The 20811-nt window shown below is 43.4% G+C and overlaps 1 protein-coding gene across 1 annotated transcript in view; it reads left to right on the top strand.

Moving 5' to 3' along the window:
- The window catches only part of LOC109933000 (rho GTPase-activating protein 8), a 70216-nt gene extending 67183 nt beyond the window's left edge, over window positions 1–3033 (top strand). The window contains exon 13 of the mRNA XM_020532040.2: window positions 1698–3033. Within this exon, the coding sequence (XP_020387629.1) occupies window positions 1698–1895 (198 nt within the window). The 3' untranslated portion in view covers window positions 1896–3033. The remainder of the gene's footprint in view (window positions 1–1697) is intronic.
- The last annotated feature ends 17778 nt before the right edge of the window (window positions 3034–20811 follow it).

A 20811-nucleotide genomic window follows, 5' to 3' on the forward strand; every position in this document is an offset into this window, starting at 1 on the left:
CCTGAGAAACGCTTGAACAACATTTAATGGTATTCCATTTTTCAAAGACCTGGCAGATCCCATCACTTCACACCATTCATGTAACATTATTTTTGGAAAGCGTTTGTATATTTGGAAACATTTCTACACCATGGTTCAATGCTTTAAGGAGAGACAGTGATGCAGACCTTGTAACGATGGTGTCTGATGAGTTCTCTGGCTGTTATCCCTGTGCCATCCTGGGCCGTGAAGTGTCAGTTTGAGTTTTCAAAAGCCTATTTGTCCTGTGTAGTTTGTGTGTGTTTCCATGGAAGACAGCATCAGTCACAGGGCTAGCATTTGTTGCCTATCTTAATTGCCCTTCAGAATGAGAGGTGAATTTTCTTCTTAAATTGCTACAGTCCACTCCGTATAGATACGCCCCCACAGTAATTTTTGGAAGGAAGTTTCAGGTTTTTAACCCAGTAACAGTAGAGCAACAAAGATGTAGTTTCAAGTCAGCATGATGTGTGTCTGGGAGGGGAACTTGGAAGTAGTGGTGTTCCCATGTATCTGCTGTCCTTGATTGATTTTCAAAAGTGCTATCAAAAGAGGCTGCAGTCTGTATGATAGATGGTGTACATTGCTGCCACTGTGCATCAGTGGTTCAAGGAATGAATGTTTAAGGTGCTGTATAGGCTGACAGTCAAACAGGCTACTTTATCCTGGATGGTGCTGAGCTGCTTGAATGCTGTTGGAGTTGAACCGGATAAATGGGGAGTATCCCATCACACTCCTGACTTGTGCCCTGTTAGTCGTGCAAAGTCTTTGGGAAGTTAGGAAGTGACACTTCAGAATTCCTAGTCTCTGACCTGCTCTGTAGCAGTATATTTACAGGTCCATTTAGGTTTCTGGTTAATGATAACACACCAGAATGTTGATGGTAGGGGATTTAGCAATCGCGTATTCCAGTGAACATCAAGGAGGCAAGATAAGGTTCTCACTTGTTGGAGATGGTCTTTATCTGGCATTTACGTGATGTAAATGTTTCCTGCAACCTCTCTGCCCAAGCCTGAATGTTGTTCAGGTCTCTCTGTATATGGACACAGGCTGCTTCAGTATCTGAGGAGACACAGTACAGCTGGATGTTGTGCAACCATCAGAGAGCAGCCCCTATTTCTTATCTTGTGATAGAAGGAAGGTTATTAATGCAGCAGCAGGTGATGGTTGGGCCTAGGACACTATCCTGTGAAACTCCTGCAGAGATGTCCTGGGGTTGAGGTGATTGACTTCCAACAATGACAACCAGTAGAAAACTTTTCCTTTCCTTTGAAAATAGCCATTTTACATTAAGATAAATTTGATGAAAGATGTGAGCATTGTAAGATAATTAGCCTTGCAAGTGGGAATAATAGGAATGAATATCTAGAATAGTTAAATCAAAAATGATAACAATGAACTATGTGTAGAAATCTACTCCTTGTTTCTTATCCCAGTCTATAGTGTCTTGTTTCAAAAGCATCTCTAATTACAGATTATCCCAAACTAGATTGAAGCTCCAACCACCCTGTATTGAGATGCTCTGAGGACACCATCTTTGCCCCATACCCAATAGTCAGACTAGCCTTGAACAATGGCAACAGTTAACTAACCAGGCAGTTAAATCTTCATTTTTGCATTGACAATCCAATGTTCTTAACATATTGTGAAAACCTAATTAAGCCCATTGTGTCTTATAGGTATCCCAGGAGAGTATCTTTAATAAAATGAACCCATCAAACTTGGCCTGTGTCTTTGGAGTGAACCTGATCTGGCCCACAAATGGACCTGCAACTTTGCACGCTCTAACTCCAATAAACATGTTCACTGAGCTACTGATTGAGTACTACAGCCAGGTCTTCAGCTGCAGGATTCTGCCCAATGAGGTGCTGCCATAAACACTACTATAAACACTGTCAGTCAACTGATCTTAATGGGTACCCATGTTATTGATGGAAAAGCCAACTGCTGTAGTCTGTTCTGTATTTTATTACATTGACCTCAGACCCTGATTGAATGGCTGTCACATTTTGATGCTTGAATTTTGTTTGTCTCTTGCTTCTTCACCATCTTTGTATCAGCAAGTGATAAAATGATCAGAAGTTGTTTCAATTGGCTAGTTAAGTGCCATTAAAATTCTCGTTGAATTCTCTCTATAAAATGAGAAAACTGATGTTAAAAAGTCAGTGTTTTTGTCTGTATACATGGTAGACTTTTGATAGGCCTGTTACTTTTCCTTTTATTTGTCAAGTTCTAGTTTTGCCTGAATAGTAGGGGAGGTGCAAGTTTGTCCTTTGCCTGCTGAACTGTGGGTATGTGTAGTTCAGGGATTAAAACAAGAAAATTTATATTTCTTAATATTTAACATTTGTGAAAAATCTGCAATTTCTCATGTGTTGTCAGGACAGAATCTTAATGTGACTCACACATTTGTGCCATAAAGTAGTACTAATCTTCTGTTGCACATTGTTGTTAAGGGCTATGAGACCCCAATGTTTCCCTATCCAATAATATTAGTGTAAAAGAGTAATCTAATAAGAGTAAATAAGGCCAAATGTATTTAATGTCACTCAAGTTTAAGGGCACGTTGGCTTCCGAAGGTAAGGGAGTGGTAGTATTATGTAGTGTCTGCAACAAATGTAGAGACCAGTAGTGATGCACCTGTTAAACCAGAAAGCTTCAACACGAAACATTTCTTCCCCTGTGCTAGTTTTACTTTTATATTCTGCTTGAGAATTCTCATTCTGAGTTCTCAGTGACCATTAATGTTGAAATATGAAGACTTTCAAGTTAAAATCCTGAAACGTTAGCAGCTGAGTTGGGACCATTGAGGTTTCTTTCACATCACACTATTGCAGGTGTCAGACTAAACTGTCTCAACTCTGCACACTGGGTTTGATTTCAGTATGAAGTGCAAGAAGACCAGCCTACTTGTGCCACAAATTGACAATTTGTATTTAAAAGGGAAGGAAGTTTTTCTCATCCACTATTTATATTTTTGTTAAGTTAATAAAATGTGACATTGACTGCACTGTCTGATTTCGTAACTTGTTTTCTTGCATGAGAATAACAAATCTGGATCTTTCTGTTCTAATTGTTCTTCTGCCCAGGGTTTGTGATGGTTATTGTTGCTGTGGTGATCATAGATGCTGGTTAAAAACAGTGGTGGTAAAATATTTTATAATGCTTTACAGCATTCTTTTTAGCACATTAGCTATCTCACACTTCAGTGAAAATGTGGTTCACTAAATCATCATGAATAAACCAATAAACCAATTACAAGGTTCTCAAGTGAAAGAATGAGGAATTTTGTTACTTGCAAACTTCAAGTCATAAAATACTACATCGAGCACATAGGCATTTCTTAACATTTTGTACCTAGTACAGCCATGAAGAATAAAGACCCTGCAGTTTTAAAAGTCCCTGGAGTCCTTGAGGTTAAGTTTTAACCTGTGACCATAATTGTTTAATTGATGAGTTGTATTCTCTGGTGGCAAAATATGCAGATAGGAGTTGTCAGTGAATGGATATTACTATAAACATTTGATCAGAGGAACCAGGAGAGCAAGAGCAAACCTTCCAGTTCTGGAATATGGGTCATCTATGTATCCCATGTCTGACTTTTTTTTTTAAAGCTGGGTAATCCACAGGTGATTTTCATCCCTCTGTGAAACTTCCAGAAAGATACGGATCAACGAGAGATACAAATCAGTGTTCCAAGTTCTAATATCTTTTTATAACTCTTAATTTCAGCTCAGATTGATTCTTGTTTATTGGTGGTTTCGTGTGCTCTGGTCTGCCTGGTCAGGTGACCACTGTGGTGATGACTCCTTGAGTCAGTGTTTCTCATTGCAAAAAAAAAGTCCTGAAAAAGCCCCAGATATTAAAATAAGATAAATTGGATCAATGGGTTTTTTTTTAAAATACTGTCATAAAACCAAAATTACACTTGAAAGGAGTAGCAATGAAACAATAAGAAATGGGAACAGCCCTCGAGCCTGCTCCACCATTCAATAGGAACATAACAACGGATTTGATATTCCTCATGGCTACTTTCCTGCCCTTTCCCCATAACTGTTGATTTCCCAACTGATCAAGAATCTATGTCAGCCTTAAATATAAACAAGGGCTCCCCCTCCCCCCCCCCCCCCCCCGCAAAGCACAGCTCTCTGTGGCAAGGAGTTCTGAAGACACTCAACACTTAGAAGAAATTCCTCCTTATTTCAGTCTTAAATTGGTGCCTCTCTATTCAAAGGCTACGTCCTAGACTCTCCCATGAGGGGAAAACATCCTGTCAGCATTCAGCCTGTCAAGACCTTCAAATCCTAGATGTTTCTGTGAAATCACCTCTCATTCTTCTAAATTCTAATTACTAGGGTCCCAACCTATTCAAACTTTCCTCATTGGATAATCCTTCAATACCAAGGATCACCCTAATGAACATTCTCTGAGCAACCTCCAAAGAAAACTCCATTTTCTGAAGAAGGGTCCGGACCTGAAACATCAGCTTTCCTGCTCCTCTGATGCTGCCTGGCTTGCTGTGTTCATCCAGCTCTACACCTTGTTATCTCCAATGAAATATGTTTCCTTAAATAAGGGGACCGAAACTGCTTACAGTACTTCAGATGTGGTCTCCCCAGCAGCTTTTATGGTTGCAGTAAGACTTCTGTACTGCTTTTTCAAAGGGTTCGGAGTATAAGTGTAAACATTCATCAGCCTTCCTGATTACCTGCTGTACCTGTGTGCTAGCTTTCTGTGTTTCGTGCACAAGTAACCCCACATCCTTTAGTGTTGCAGCTTTCTGCAGTGTTTTTTTTTTCATTTAAATAACACTATTCTTTTGTTCTCCCTTCAAAAATAAACATCTTTGCATTTTCCTACATTTTACTCTGTTTGCCAATTTTTTGCCCATTACTCAACCTATCAATAGCTTGCTGTAAACTTTTAAAATCCCTCTTGCAACCTATCTATCCAGCTATTTTTGTGTCAGTTGCAAATTTGGCGACAGTACATTCACTCCCTTGCTCCAGGTCATTGGTACATGATGTAAACAATTGCAGTCCCAGCAGTGATCCCTGTGGAACCCACGGGCCACAGGTCACCAACCTGAAAAAGAACCCCTCATCACCACTCACTGTTTCCTGCCTATGAGCCAATTCTCTATCCATGCCAATATGTTACCTCCAACACTGTGGGCTCTTATGACTTAACCTTTTGTGAGGTAACTTGTTGAATACCTTGTGGAAATCCAAATACAACACATCTGCTGGTTCTTCTCTATCCACTCTAGTTAAGACTTCCTCAAAACTCCAATTAATCAGATACTTTCCTATCATCTGTGTATCCTTGCTTACTATGATCTGCCTGTACTGCTCACAACAAAGCTTCTCACTGTACTTAGGTACACATGACTACAATAAATTAAGTCAAATCACTTTCTGTGCTCGATTAGATTATAAATGTTCAAAATGTTCTGCTGGTATTTCCTTAACAATCGATTCCAATACTTATCCAACAATGGACAAAGTGCTACTGGATATTAGATACATCACTTTACACCTTGAACCACAGAAGCAGTTCTAGCCAAGAAACTCTGGGAAAACAATCTGTACAATGCAAAAGAAAAAGGAGATTAGGAGAGAAGCAATGAAAATCGGGAAGGCAAATGGAACTATAAAATTAAATAATGGAATATGTATTAAAACAGTAAAGATTCTTACAGGCATATCAATATTAAAGCAAAGGCTGTGATGAGGATAGGAGTATTATTAGAGACTGCGTAATGTACCACATAGAGAGATGGCAGAAATAGTAAATAATTATTACACTTTGGTACTTACCAAGGCGATCAATCAGCTAGGCACATTGAATGATGATATGAATAATGCAATAAGCATTTAAAATAAGCAAGATGTTTTAAACAAACTAAATAAATTCAAGAGGACAAAGTTCTTGGTCCTGAGGAAGGGTCACCAGACCTGAAACATTAACTCTGATTTCTCTTCACAAATGCTGCCAGACCTGCTGAGCTTTCCCAGCAACTTCTGTTTTTGTTCACAACTTATAATGCGTTACACTGTTTCTAATAAAATAACCCGCAGAGTGACTCAATCTCTTACAACAAGGATGACATCAAATTTTGGTTGGGGATTGGAGGGATATGGTCAGTACTATGACGGTCTTCAATCTACAGGACATTATTTGCAGATTCTGAAAGTTTATTAGTTCACAGCAGAAATTCACCAGATAAATGGGAGGCCAAAGTATATCTTTGGATAAATTGGGAGCTTAATTATTACTTGGAAGGTGTGAAGCTAAGTAGGGTAGAAGGATAAAGAGATCTGGGAATGCTAATATATCAACAATTGAAAGTTGTGTCATAGGTTCTCAAGGCTATAAATAAAGCAAAATAAGTCTTGGGGTTTTATTTGTAGAATGATATTCTTAACAAAAATTGGGAATTTAGGATAAACCAGGATTGAACTTCAGTTAGAACACAGTTCCGGTTGCTTTATTTAGAAAAGCAGACCGAGGCACTTGAGAAGATAAAAGATTTACAAAGATGAAACTGGAAAGTTTGGGTCTGTTGCAAATGTCACTTTTAGGTGAGACCAAGGGCATATCCGTACATTGAAGACCTGGTAGAAGGAAAGTAGCAGTCACTTTGAAAATGGTACCGCCTGTAGTCTGAATAATTGAAGGAAGAAGAAACCAGGATTGAGAGGTTTGAATCATCCGAGGGGGTGGAAGGGACTAGGTGCAGTAACAGCCGTGGTCCCCTCCCCAGGGTTAGCCTCCCAGCTCCAGGAAGGACTGTTCGCTGGGCAAAGTGACAGGAGTAGCTGGAGATGGTTGCGAGATGACACCCCCCCAAACACTTCCAGTTGACAGCAGGGGCTATATGGAAATACTTATTAGGACAGGGCTGACAGGCCATGTTTCTTTTCACTTAAATAGGCTGAGGGGTGAACTCATAGAGGTCTTTAAATATATGAAAAGTTCTGATAGTCACTACAGGGAATGTGTTGTGGAATGTGTCATCACTTAGACACCATCAATAAAAGGCAGTCACCAAGAAATCCAAAAGAAATTTCAAATTTGGCCTAAAGATGTGAGAATATGGGCTTCACTCCGATAGGGAGTGGTTGATGTGACTGGTATTGATGCCTTTAAGAACAAGTTAGATAGGTTTTTGAGGAGAATATTTACAATGTGGATTTAGATAAAATATGAGAAGCAGTTTCAATGGAGAATAAATTCCAGCAATGGGTCAGATGGACTTTCTCTCTGCTGTATATCCTGCATAATATTAACAGCCAAAATCTTTGATAATTGATGGTTTAAATCTAGGTTGTATAAGTATAAAGAAATACAGTGGTTCACCCCAATGAGTTAACTATTCTCAGAGTTTTGCTTTCTTCTTCTGCACCAGTTCTACATCTACATCTGTTGCTAATCATCAACTTCTGTTTGATAAAACATATCTACACTGTGATCTTATGTTTGTATCTGGGCTTGCTCTCATTTCTTCATATGCAGCCCTGTCTTCAACAGAGAAGAAGCAAAATTCAACTTTTTTAGGACTTGCGTCTTGCAGCACACATGTAATGATAATATGCAATATTGATGGAGAAACTGCCAAAAGGGTGTCAGAGAAAAGGCACAGGTGCAGGTGGATGGTTCTTAAGTCTACCCACCAAATTAGCAAGCATTACAGTGTGTGGGGCTCTGGAGAAACTGAACATGTCAGAAACACCAGTGGAGAGAGAGGTAACATTTGATGTGTGAATTCTATCAGAACTGGTGGATATTATTGGTTGAACAGCATTTACAAATGAACAAAACAAAGAGAAAGAGGACATCTTTCTGTAACAACAAGGTGTAGAGCTGGATGAACACCACAGGTCAAGCAGCATCAGAGGAGCAGGAAAGCTGACATTTCGGGCCTAGACCCTTCTTCAGAAATGGGGGAGGGGAAGGGGATTCTGAAATAGATAGGGAGAGAGGGAGAGGCAGATAGAAGATGGATAAAGGAGAAGATAGGTGGAGAGGACAGGAGGGTTGCAGTGGGAGAGAGATCCACTGAGGTCTTTCCGGAGGGAGGAGGGTAACTTCTTCAAGGTAGGATCCTTAGAAGATGCTTCGCAGTGGGGTTAAAATTGTTACAGAGATAGTAGGAACTGCCGATGCTAGAGAATCTGAGACAACAAGGTGTAGAGCTGGATGAACACAGCAGGCCAAGCAGCATCAGAGGAGCAGGAAAGCTGACGTTTCTTGGTCTAGTCTAATTGATTCGTTAAAAATGGATTGGTTAAATGGGATAAGTCACATTAATTTGAAATAAACTGTGGTGCCGAAGACGTAAATGTCTGGGATAGAAAATGAGGGCAGAAGCAAGTAAAAATAACTAAAATGAAACAGAATCCAGTGAGGAAGCATAATTAAAATTCCGGAAATCAACTCAACAGATTAAGTAGAATCAGTTGAGACAGAAACAGAGCTCATGTTTCATGTTGATGGCCTTTAATCTTATATTCTTTCTGTATTCTGATGAGAGGGCAGTGACCTGCCACATTAACTCTGTTTCTCTCCACAGACGCTGTCCAACCTGCAGAGTATTTCCAGCACTTTTCTGTTTTTAATTTCACATTTCAAGTGGCTGCAATATTTTGCATTTTTAAGTTTCCAGTAACCAATGAACTTGGAAGCAAGATACAAGTCAGCACCAAAGGAGTGCAGTTCCCTCATGAGCAGCTACTTTGATGCAGGTATCCACCCCAAAATGCCAGCATATGTCAGAAGGTCCTGATGAACAAGTGGGAACTGACATTATTAAAACTAATGTTAAGGTCAGAGAGTTAAGAAGTGCCTTTGATGATATAGTTGTATGACCTTCCAATAAGCTTCACTGCAGCAGTGTAAAGTTCAAAATCGAGGCTAGAGTGGGAGAGGGAACTTTTATTACAGGGAGTAATTGACTGAAATATGTTCCATTATAAAACTGATTATCTAAACTATCTTTGAGATCTGATAGAAGATGTACACATTAGCATTAACTTGTCAATACACTCAAGATTCTCCATTCAAAAATTCATACCTTTTCTCAACCACAAGAGCTTCACTATATCATTGTGTAATTTCTTATGACCATGAAAACAAGACTGTAAAAGTGAAAGCTGAAGAGATACTGACAGTTTCAATAATGGCCTACATGAAACTAGATGTATGACACCATAGTTGAAAGCTCTGATGTGATACTGACCTTGTTGATATGATCTTGATAAAAACTAATAACTTCACCTAGATAAAACTAATAACTTCACTTAGAAAAAAAAATTCAACATTTCAGTAATTTACCGAAGGAATGAAGCCATGAAATTTCACAGTTTAAAACAAAAGAATTTTGAACTTCAGGAGTGAAACCAAACACCCAGCATGACTTTAAGTAACTTCCTGTACTCTCAAACCCAGAACCACAGTAAGCTAAATATGAATTAACAAGTGAATTGTAGTTGATTACAAACCATAAATTAAAGTCTTTCTACCTCTGAGCCAGAAAATCCAGTTTCAAATCCCATCTCTGTACGTGATGACCATGGAGATGTATCTTAACACATCCAAACAGATTGTTTGAAGAAAACAATAAACTACACATTAAATGGCCGATACAATAAATACAAGTCTTGGGAATTAGCTACCCAGTCTGGTCAGTATAAAGGTCATCACTCTCAGACACGGAGCCATTCAAAGCCCTGTCTACCTCTGAAGCATGTCAATCTGCGGTTGTAACCAACCTGAGTTGTACATGCATGGTCTTCACCAAAAAAATGACTAAGTGAACTGTACTTATGAAGATGTGGATGGCATAGATCCACCAATGACATCCATCAACGACTGCAACCACAATCATTTTTTATTCACAGCTTCTGAATGTAGCCTATCTCCTTCAGCTTGCCTGTACTGCAGTGCCTCTACTGAGCTCTGATAGGTGAGTGGATGAATGGAAACAGGGCTATCAGCTTTTCCCCCTGTCCGCACCCACAGCCATCTGGCACCTTACCTCCTCATTACCTATTTGCCCACTTGGCACATTACCCCCCTACCCCCACACTGACATGTACTATGAAAGAGTATGGAAGGTACTATTGGATATTTAAATAATAGAATACAGCACACGGTTACCATTGTCCAGAAACGGAACTGAACTAGCCATATAAAAACTGTGGTCACAAGAACACGTCAGAGGCTAGGAATACGACAGTAACTCACCTCCTTGCTTCCCAAAACCTGCTCACCATCTACAAGACACAGGTTAGTAGTATGATGGAATACTCCCACTTTCCTGGATGGGTGCAGCTCCAAAAACATTTAAGAAGCTTGACACCATCAAAGACAAAGCAGACCACTTGATTACTTATGGATGTGGTACCATCCATTCCCTCCACCACCGATGCTCAGTCAGAGCAGCAGTATGTAGCATCTACAAGATACACCGCATACATTAATACGAGGGTCCTTAGATAGCACCTTCCAAATCCATGCTCACTTCAAAAAGAGATGGACAATAAACACTGCATCAGCTAATGATGCCCAATCCCATGAGTTAATAAAAACAAACTTGGTGCTGTAAAAGGGAGCCTGGTTTCTACATTGATCCTCTTTCCTGTTTGTCATGAGGATTTTTAGACAGGGTTTCTCCTGCTGCATAACAGGAGACTCCTGTCCTCTGGTTTCCAGAGGGAAGTCATCGAAATGCAATTTCTGCTTAATCAGGGTTGGAAATATGGGGCAGAATTTTTCCTTCCCTTGTGTACTGTGAGCAAATGTTGAGAAAGGTGAGAAAATATGGAGAGAATGAAAATATTAGAAACTTTAATGTTCTTTCAAGCCTTAATGGTGACTTCAGAGTCTTGCCATTCGGCTACAGTATTGTCCATGCATTTCATCTCATTAAGCTCACCTTAAACCACAATGCAGGTTCTACTCCCTTCTCCAAGAACCTATACAGTGCAAATTTTTGATGTAAATCAGAGTGCGTTCACTGAATGCTTTCCCCAAGCATCATCAAACTGCTTCTTCACAACAAGGTCTCTGATGGCTCCACAGCTGCCATCATCCTCAACTCTCAACCTCACAAGTCAACAGCAATCAACCAACCTCACCCCGTCATCCTGCCTGCTCTTGGGCCAACCTGTGCTGCTTCTGCCCTCCAACAGGTACGCCTCCAAATTGCATGCTTCTGCTAGGTCAGTTTGTGCACAGGGACACGCGTACATCTCATGTATCTGCACAGGATGCATCTTGTGGCTCTTTAGCTTGCTTTCTTAGCACCTTGCACTTTGTGTTTACTTGAATGCTGCCAGCCTCTATGTGGGTCACATTGCCTTCTTAACACATTGAGTCATTAGTGCTCAGTTACAGTCAGTCTAAAAAGGGCAGAGGGAGAGGGAGGCAGCTTGTGGGGAACACTAAACAGTCAAGAGGTTGGACATATCACTTGCGGCCTCTCTTGCATGTCAGCATTAACCTACAGCATGTGCCAGCAGTTTATACAGCAAACACACTCCGTATGCTTCAAGCATGTGGCCACGTGTGTAAGTCAAAGGGGAGCAATGCTTAGTTGGGTGAAGAGGGACTATGGTCAGTCTTGGGGCTTTCCTAATCCAGTACAGGAAGTTGTCTATGGTCCATCAGGCCTTCGCCCTATCAGTGTCTGGGATTGAGCCCTCCTGGTCAAGTACAACTAGTCCATGTTACTGCAATACTGTGGAGTTATCAGCCATTGGAGTAGGCCACATTCTCCTGCAATGAAACAAATATAAGGTCAGAATTATGAAGTGGATACAAGAGCAGTTAGCAGTGTTGTATGAGCAGAAGAGTTGGAAGTGCAGAGGGTAAGAAGGGTTAATAGTTTGGGAGGATAAGGTGGATGAGAGCAATTGAGTGGACATGATACATGCAATAGTGAAAGTTGAAATCTATGAGGCTTAGTGATAACTATGCAGTGATAGAGTGATAGCTCCATGAGTGAGTTATCAGAGATGGTAGCACTTAACCTTGTGGAGTGCAGAGACCATTGACATTCTTGCAAAACTATTGTGTCTTATTTCATCCAGGACACAGCACTGAACCGGGCTACAATTTATGTCCAAGGTATCTTGTTCTGGTGGTGTGGCTTCCTATGGTTATTCACCAGTACACTAATACAGAGAAGGTAATGGTATTGGGAGTTTTAGCCTCTGGAAAAACTTGGGAATCAAAGATGCCATTAATTTTATGGAATTGCCTATCTTCTACACTATTCTAGAAAATTTGGAATAAAACACAACTTTGTTTTAATACCTGAAGAGATCTGTACACAATATTTGTTTCCATACTGCATTTCCATGTTGGTATATTCATAATTAACCTAAAGCAGGAGGTAATTGACAAGATTGGATTACTGCTTGCTTACGCCATATCTGATTCAATCTTGGATTCACCACAGGTAGGTTAAGTTAAAATTAATCCATACATTTTGCATGCTGTGAGATCTAACTCAGTGCTCAGATCCTCTCTTGGAGATAGCAAATTATTGCAGATCATAAGCCTCAAGTAATTTATAGCTTTAGCTTGTCAGCAGCCTTTTGGATAGTCATGTGTAATTCTGCACAATGGATCTTTACTTCTGGTATGCTGAAACTGCACAAGAAACCTTCACTTAGGACAGACATAAGGCTCACGGGGCTGCAGTCTGAGCATTCACAATGTGTTTAGAATCTTGGTGACTAGGAATTGGGTCATTCAACACTCCTGGAGTTACCGTAAATTCCATGGACTGTAGTTCACCTTCAGTCATTACCACGCTTTACCGAGTACTTGGTATACCCTTCAACAAGAAAAATCCTGTTCTAACAGCAATCTGTTTTAAATGCAAGCCATGTGAGGACTAGATCCCTGAGCCTCCCAGTGGTGGTAAAATATAAGCTGTCTGCCTGACCAGCAATATCTTGTTCCTCACCAACTGTTCTTGCTCACAAGCACTATGGTTCTCTTGATGGACCCAGTTACAAATGCCCACGTAGTATTTGTAAAGTAGATCCAAGCTGGTGTTTTCTGTAGATGGTGTAACAGATAGTGGAGAGCTATGGGAATTAGGGTTGTGAAGGTGACAGTTTCTCCTCGAGGCTACTTAGAGAAAAAAATGTTAGAATGGAGACAGATAGAAAATATGTTTCAGAACTTGTCATGGCATACTGTGCAAGGTAAGGAACAACAAGATCTTGGGAGACCTTGCATTTGTCAGTCCCAATACGGTCATGTCCCACAAAGATCAGTATGGCCAGCTCATCGTGATCAAGGAGTCTAAAATGAGAAGGAAATACAACAATACTAACCTGTGCCTTCTTATCTGATTATTTATCCCGAAAAATAAAGTGTTCAGATGGTGGGAATTTGTAAAGAACATAAAAGACAAACAAGTATAGTAAATACCAGACAACAAGGTGCAGGGCTGGATGCACCTTGTTGTCTCGGATTCTCCAGCATCTGCAGTTCCTACTATCTCTGATTCAATAGTAAATACCACTTGGCTGAAAGTACATATATATCACGATAGACATGCTCCAAATGGTTATATTAGAGTCATGTGTAAGTTGGGAGTTGTGTACTTACGGAAAATAAATACACATTGCCTCAGTCAGCGGATATGATATGGTAAGTTTATTAATCAGCACATGCTCTCCAGATAATTTATGAGGTGTGTTATTGCATAGCCTGACCTTGGTTGTTTTGTTAAAGCTATGAGCTTTTCTTTATTTGGATTCATTCTAGTCACTATACTTTAAGATAGTCTTAATGATTCTTCGAAAAAGAGATGTCATAGGTTGCCAAAAGTGTGATTCTCTTTTCTCATATTTTTCCTGCTCAGTTTGAAAGTGCAGATGCTCTTGTTCAGTTGTGATTTCTTCTCTGCTTAGTGACTATTGACACCATCTTAAATAGCAGCTTGCCACTGTGACGATCTTGCACTGTCACAGATAACGAGGTTTTGTACTAGATCTTATAAATCAGATCACACTTACTAATCTCACAGAAACAGCATGTGAAAACTTACTACTCTGTGGTCTTGATGTAAATTCTAACATTCATTTTCTGGAGTTTGCACGTAACTGGTGGCAGATTATCTGGCTCCTTAACTTTTCAGAGAGAGTAGTCATTCTAGGTGGAATATTCTGTTCCCAGAGATGACCTGATTGGAGGTAAGAAGGATACTTAATTAGGGGCCTTTGGCAGATCTAAGTTCTGGGTGAGAATGCTCAGAGCAACCTTTCTGCCCTGCTGCCAATGGTGTTCCTTAAATAATCAATTATTGAGCATGTACAATGCTGTTGCTTCCACTGCTGGGAATGAACTCAGGTGGATCTGTCACTATGGTGCAGCCAGCAAGTAACTTGTCATTGTGAGGTAGGGGAAAAGGGAACCCTCGGTGAAGAGCTCCAAATGTTTGAGTGGGTGACTGGACATTTTGAGAGCATGTATGTGTGGGAGTGTGTGGAGGGATGCAGGGGGTTTGCTGAGAGCCATTCTCTTGAGCATCTCTTGCTCAACAGTATTTCTGCCCCAGGGTCTTAATGCCAGGGAAAGACCCACTGCCTGACTGGCTTGGGATTCAGTTGGCTTTTCCCAGCAGGGGCCACATAAGTCTCTTATCAGTTCTCCAACTTGCAGATGAGACATCTCTTCTGCTCTCCACCCTGCCCTACCCCCACCCCGCCCCAAACAAGATTCAACCCAGGGTTTGAGATGCTAGACCACATTATTACTACTGGGTCAACTTGGGTAGGAGACAGCCCCCATTGTGTTAATTTCAAGACAATTGGTATTAAATTTGATTGAGCATTTCATTGTTGATTTATAGGTTTGGGATGAGGCAAGAAGCGATGAGATCCGAAAAGTGCTGCTGAGCCAACACGATCACACTCACTGTCAGGATTAACTCAGGCAGGTGCGCAGTCAAACATGGAACACCTGTGGAGCTGTTCGAAAGTCATTAAAATAGGCGAAGAATTCAGGAATGAAACTAACATTATGGTTTCAGCGAAAGGTACCTTCAGACAGTGAAACAAAAATTACAACCTGGCTTAGGTGAGAGGCTGAGATAACAAGGTGTAGAGCTGGATGAACACAGCAGGCCAAGCAGCATCAGAGGAGCAGGAAGGCTGACGTTTCGGGCCTAGACCCTCTTCAGAAATGGGGGAGGGGAAGGGGGTTCTGAAATAAATAGGGAGAGAGGGGGAGGCAGATAGAAGATGGATAGAGGAGAAGATAGGTGGAGAGGAGACAGACCAGTCAAAGAGGCGGGGATGGAGCCAGTAAAGGTGAGTGTAGGTGGGGAGGTAGGGAGGAGATAGGTCAGTCCAGGGAGGATGGACAGGTCAAGGGGGCGGGATGAGGTTAGTAGGTAGGAGATGGGGTTGGGGCTTGAGGTGGGAGGAGGGGATTGGTGGGAGGAAGGACAGGTTAGGGAGGCAGGGACGAGCTGGGCTGGTTTTGGGATGTGGTTGGGGGAGGGGAGATTTTGAAGCTTGTGAAGTCCACATTGATACCATTGCGCTGCAGGGTTCCCAAGCGGAATATGAGTTGCTGTTCCTGCAACCTTCGGGCGGCATCGTTGTGGCACTGCAGGAGGCCCAGGATAGACATGTTGTCTGCGGAATGGGAGGGGGAGTTGAAATGGTTCGCGACTGGGAGGTGCAGTTGTTTAGTGTGAACTGAGCGTAGGTGTTCCGCAAAGCGGTCCCCAACCCTCCGCTTGGTTTCCCCGATGTAGAGGAGGCCACAACGGGAACAGCGGATGCAGTATACCACATTAGCAGATGTGCAGGTGAACATCTGCTTGATGATGAAAGTCTTCTTGGGGCCTGGGATGGGGGTGAGGGGGGAGGTGCAGGGGCAGGTGTAGCACTTCCTGCGGTCGCAGGGAAAAGTGCCGGGTGAGGTGGGGCTGGAGGGGAGTGTGGAGCGGACAAGGGAGTCACGGAGAGAGTGGTCCCTCCGGAAAGCAGATAAGGGTGGGGAGGGAAAAATGTCTTTGGTGGTGGGGTCAGATTGCAGATGGCGGATGTGTCGGAGGACGATGTATTGGATCCGGAAGTTGGTGGGGTGGTACGTGAGGACGAGAGGGATTCTGTTTTGGTTGTTATTGTGGGGAGGGGGTGTGAGGGATGAGTTGCGGGAAATGCGGGAGACACGGTTGAGGCCGTTCTCAATCACTGAGGTGGGGAAGTTGCGGTCCTTGAAAAACGAGGACATCTGAGATGTACGGGAGTGGAATGCCTCATCCTGGGAGCAGTTGCAGTGGAGGCGAAGGAATTGGGAATAGGGGAATGGCATTTTTGCAGGAAGGTGGGTGGGAGGAGGTGTATTCTAGGTAGCTGTGGGAGTCGGTGGGCTTGAAAGGGATATCAGTTTCTAGGTGGTTGCCGGAGATGGAGACAGAGAGGTCCAGGAAGGAGAGAGGTATTAGAGATGGTCCAGGTGAACTTAAGGTTGGGGTGGAAGATGTTGGGGGTGAAGTGGATGAACTGTTCGAGCTCCTCGTGGGAGCACGAGGCGGTGCCGATACATTCATCAATGTAATGGAGGAAGAGGTGGGGTTTAGGGCCAGTGTAGGTACGGAAGAGGGATTGTTCCACGTAACCTACAAAGAGGCAGGCATAGCTTGGGCCCATGCGGGTACCCATGGCCACCCCCTTTGTCTGTAGGAAGTGGGAGGAATTGAAAGAGAAGTTGTTGAGGGTGAGGACGAGTTCGGCTAAGCGGATGATGGTGTCAGTGGAGGGGGACTGGTCGGGCCTACAGGACAGGAAGAAGCAGAGGGCCTTTAGGCCATTTGTATGGGGAATGCAGGTGTATAGGGACTGGACGTCCATGGTAAAGATGAGGTGTTGGGGACCGGGGAATTGGAAGTTCTGGAGGAGGTGGTGGGCGTGGGTGGTGTCACGGACATAGGTAGGGAGTTCCTGGACCAAGGGGGAGAAAATGGAGTCCAGATAGGTGGAGATAAGTTCAGTGGGGCAGGAGCAGGCAGAGACAATGGGTCAACCAGGACAGTCAGGTTTGTGGATTTTGGGAAGGAGATAGAAGCGGGCGGTGTGGGGTTGGGGAGCAATAAGTTAGGAGGCTGTGGGTAGGAGGTCACCTAAGGTGATGAGGTTGTGGATGGTTTGGGAGATGGTGGTTTGGTGGTCAGGGGTGGGGTCATGATCAAGGGGACGGTAGGAGGTGATGTCAGAGAGTTGGCGTCTGGCCTCGGCGAAGTAGAGGTCAGTGCGCCATACTACAACTGCGCCTCCCTTGTCCGCGGATTTTACGGTGAGGTTGGGATTGGAGCGGAGGACTGCACATTATGTAGGGGAGAGGTTGTTTTGGGTGAGAGGGGTGGAGAGGTTGAGGCAATTGATGTCACTGCTACTCACAGCTCCTCTTCTGACAATATGCTATTATAGTTTGAGCTGTGATTGCTTAACTTTGTAGAAGTCACGCAGTTCACCTGTCTTGGACTTTACTCACATTTGTCTGCACTTCCCTTCCATCAGTCTTCATCATGACATTGGACAGCTTATGCAGTTTTACCATGCACTTCTGACGAGCAACATCAGCAGGAGCAGCAGCACTAGAAACATCAGATGCCTTCTCCACAGCAATGTACCCCAATTCCTTGCCATCCTGGAAATTAACATTGACCCTAAATTTACTGGATGGACCTGCCATATAAACACCAGGGTTACTAAAGAACAAATCTGCACATACATACTTCTAGAATGCACAAACCACAAACATGATGGAATACTCTTCATCCCCTCAACAAATTAAGTTCCAACAAGACTTAAGAAGCATAACGTCATCCAGTACAAAGTATACAGCTCAATCAGCACCAAATCCACAAACTAAATCACTATGTCCAGCACTGGCACAATGACAGGAACGTGTACACTCCTCAAGATGCCTTGCAGCAACACGCCAAGGCTCCTGACAGCATCTTCCAAATTCATAAACTTTACCACTTACGTTGACTCAAATCTTTGTTCTTTAGTTTGTTGGGTCAAAATCCTGGAACTCCCTCTCATACAACATGACAACCTGCCACCAGAATGAGGGGGCAGGGCTTTGATTTATCCCAATGACGTTCACCAACTTGCACCTCATCTCCCAAGCTCCTGATTGCCCTCCACTGAACCAAAGATCCATCTTACAAAATCACTTACCTTCCTGCTGATCCTGGTCTTCAGTACTGCTGTGCAGCCAATGGCCTGAGGTGGGGAAGAACATCTCTGTCCCAGGATGAGGGTGACCTAGAAGCCAAGTCACCAGTTAAGTACCTGATTGCCAATTGATCTTGTGGGCTTTCTTGGTGGTGGCGGCAGGGTAGACGGTTTTGCTTATAAAAATAAATACCTGCACACCACCACAAAGAAGAAAAAAGGGAAAATCCCACCCCAGATTCAGAGGCAGTATTCCTGGATCTTCCTTCCATTCCTGTGGTTACGAAATTAGACACAGGAGTAAGCTATTTGGTCCCTTAAGCTTTCTCCACTATCTTAGCTTTTGGCCGATCATCCACCTCAATGCCATTTTCTGCTGCTATCCTCACAACAGACAAATTCTTAGACATTAAAGGCATCAAGGGGTATGGAGTGAAAGTGAGAATATTGTATTGAGATACAGAACCTGCCATGATCATACTGAACCAAAGGGCCATATAACCACTGTCAATAAACATGGAGCTGCAAAATCGCAGCAGGTCAGACAACATTTCAGGCTGAAACCCTTCCGTCAGGACTGGGAAGCCCAGAAGTACATGGGGTGGGTGTTGGGGGTTGGGGGGGCGGTGGGTGGTAGGTGGGATGGAGATAAGTGAATGCAAATAGGGGGTTATTATGGTTGGTCAGTGGGAAGGGTGGAGTGGATAGGCGAGTAGGAAGATGGACAGGTTGAGGGTGTGGAGAGATTTTGAAGCTGGTGAAGACAACATTCAGGCCATTGGGCCATAAGCTCCCAAGGCAAAATATCAGGTGTTGTTCCTCCAGTTTATGCTTGACCTCACTCTGACAGTGGAGGAGGCCAAGGATGGACATGCCACCAGGGGGAGTTAAAGTGGATGGCAACTGGAAGGCCGGGTTGGTTGGTGCATGCAGAGCACAGGTGCTCCGCGAACCGGTCACCGAGTCTGCATTTGGTCTCCCTGATGTAGAGGAGATCACATCGGGAGCAACGGATACAGTAGGTGAGGTTAGGTGAAGTGCAGGTGAATCTCTGCTGGATTTGGAAGGATAGTTTGGGGCCTTGGATGGAGGTGAGAGAGGTAGTGTAGGGACAGGTGTAGCACCTCCTACGGTTGTAAGGAAAAGGTACCAGATGTGGTGGAAGGCTTGGTGGGGAGTGTGGAACTGACAAGGGAGTCGCAGAGTGAACAGTCCCTGTGGAAAGCGGACAGGGGTGGGGATGGACATTTCTTTTTGGTGGTGGGGTCTGATTGTAGGTGGCGGAAATGTTTGAGGATGATGCATTGTATTCGGAGGTTGGTGGGGTGGTAATGTGAGGACGAAGGGAACTCTATCCTTATTGTTGGGGGGGGAAAAGAGGGTTGGAGGGCAGAAGTGTGGGAAATGGAGGAGATGCGGTTGACGGCATCCTTAATAACACAGGAGGCGAAACTACGGTCCTAAAGTAGGAGGATATTCTGGGAAGTCCTAGAGTAGACACCTCATCCTGGGAGCAGATGTGGAGGAGGTGGAGGAATGAGAGTATGGGGTTGCATTTTTGCAGGTGTGTGGGTGAGAGGAGGTTTAGTCAAGGTAATTGTGGAAGTCAGTGGGTTTGAAATGGATATCAGTGGTGAGTCGGTTACTACAGATGGAGACAGAGGTCCAGGAAGAGGAGTGAGGTATCTGAAATGGTCCAGGTAAATTTCAGGGCGAGGTGGAAGATGTTGGCGAAGTTGAACTGTTCGAGGTCCTTGCAGGAACACGAGGCAGCACCGATACAGTCATTAATGTAGCAGAGGAACAGTTCATCAACTTCGCCAACACTTTCCACCACGCCTTCAAATTCACCTGGACCATTTCTGACACCTCCCTCCCCTTCCTGGACCTGTCCGTCTCCATCTCTAGTAACCAACTTACCACTGACATCCATATCAAACCCGTTGACTCTCACAATTACCTCAACTACACCTCCTCTCACCCACCCTCCTGCAAAAATGCTATCCCATACTCCCAAATCCTCTGCCTCAACTCCCAGGATGAGGTGTTCTACTCTAGGAATTCCCAGATATCCTCCTACTTTAGGGACCATAGTTTCCTCTCCTCTGTTATTAAGGATGCCATCAACCGTATCTCCGCATTTCCCACACTTTTGCCCTCAAACCCTCTCCCTCCAACAAAAAGAATAGAGTCCCTTAGTTCTCACGTACCACTTCACCAACCTCAGAATACAACACATCATGCTCCAACATTTCCGCCACCTATAATCAGACTCCCACCACAAAAAGACATTTTCCTCCCCACCCCTGTCCACTTTCCACAGGGACTGCTCACTCCGCAACTCCCTCATCAGCTCCACACTCCCCACCAACCACTCCACCATACCCAGTACCTTTCCCTGCAAGTGCAGGAGGTGCTACACCTGTCCCTACACCATCTTGCTTACCTCCATCCAAAGCCCCAAACAATCCTTCCAAATCCAGCAGAGATTCACTGCACTTCAACCACTGTATCCGTTGCACCAGATGTGGTCTCCTCTATATTGGGGAGACCAAATGCAGTCTCCGGG

This window comes from Rhincodon typus, chromosome 18 (assembly GCF_021869965.1).
Source record: "Rhincodon typus isolate 14 chromosome 18, sRhiTyp1.1, whole genome shotgun sequence".
Lineage (NCBI taxonomy): Eukaryota > Metazoa > Chordata > Chondrichthyes > Orectolobiformes > Rhincodontidae > Rhincodon > Rhincodon typus.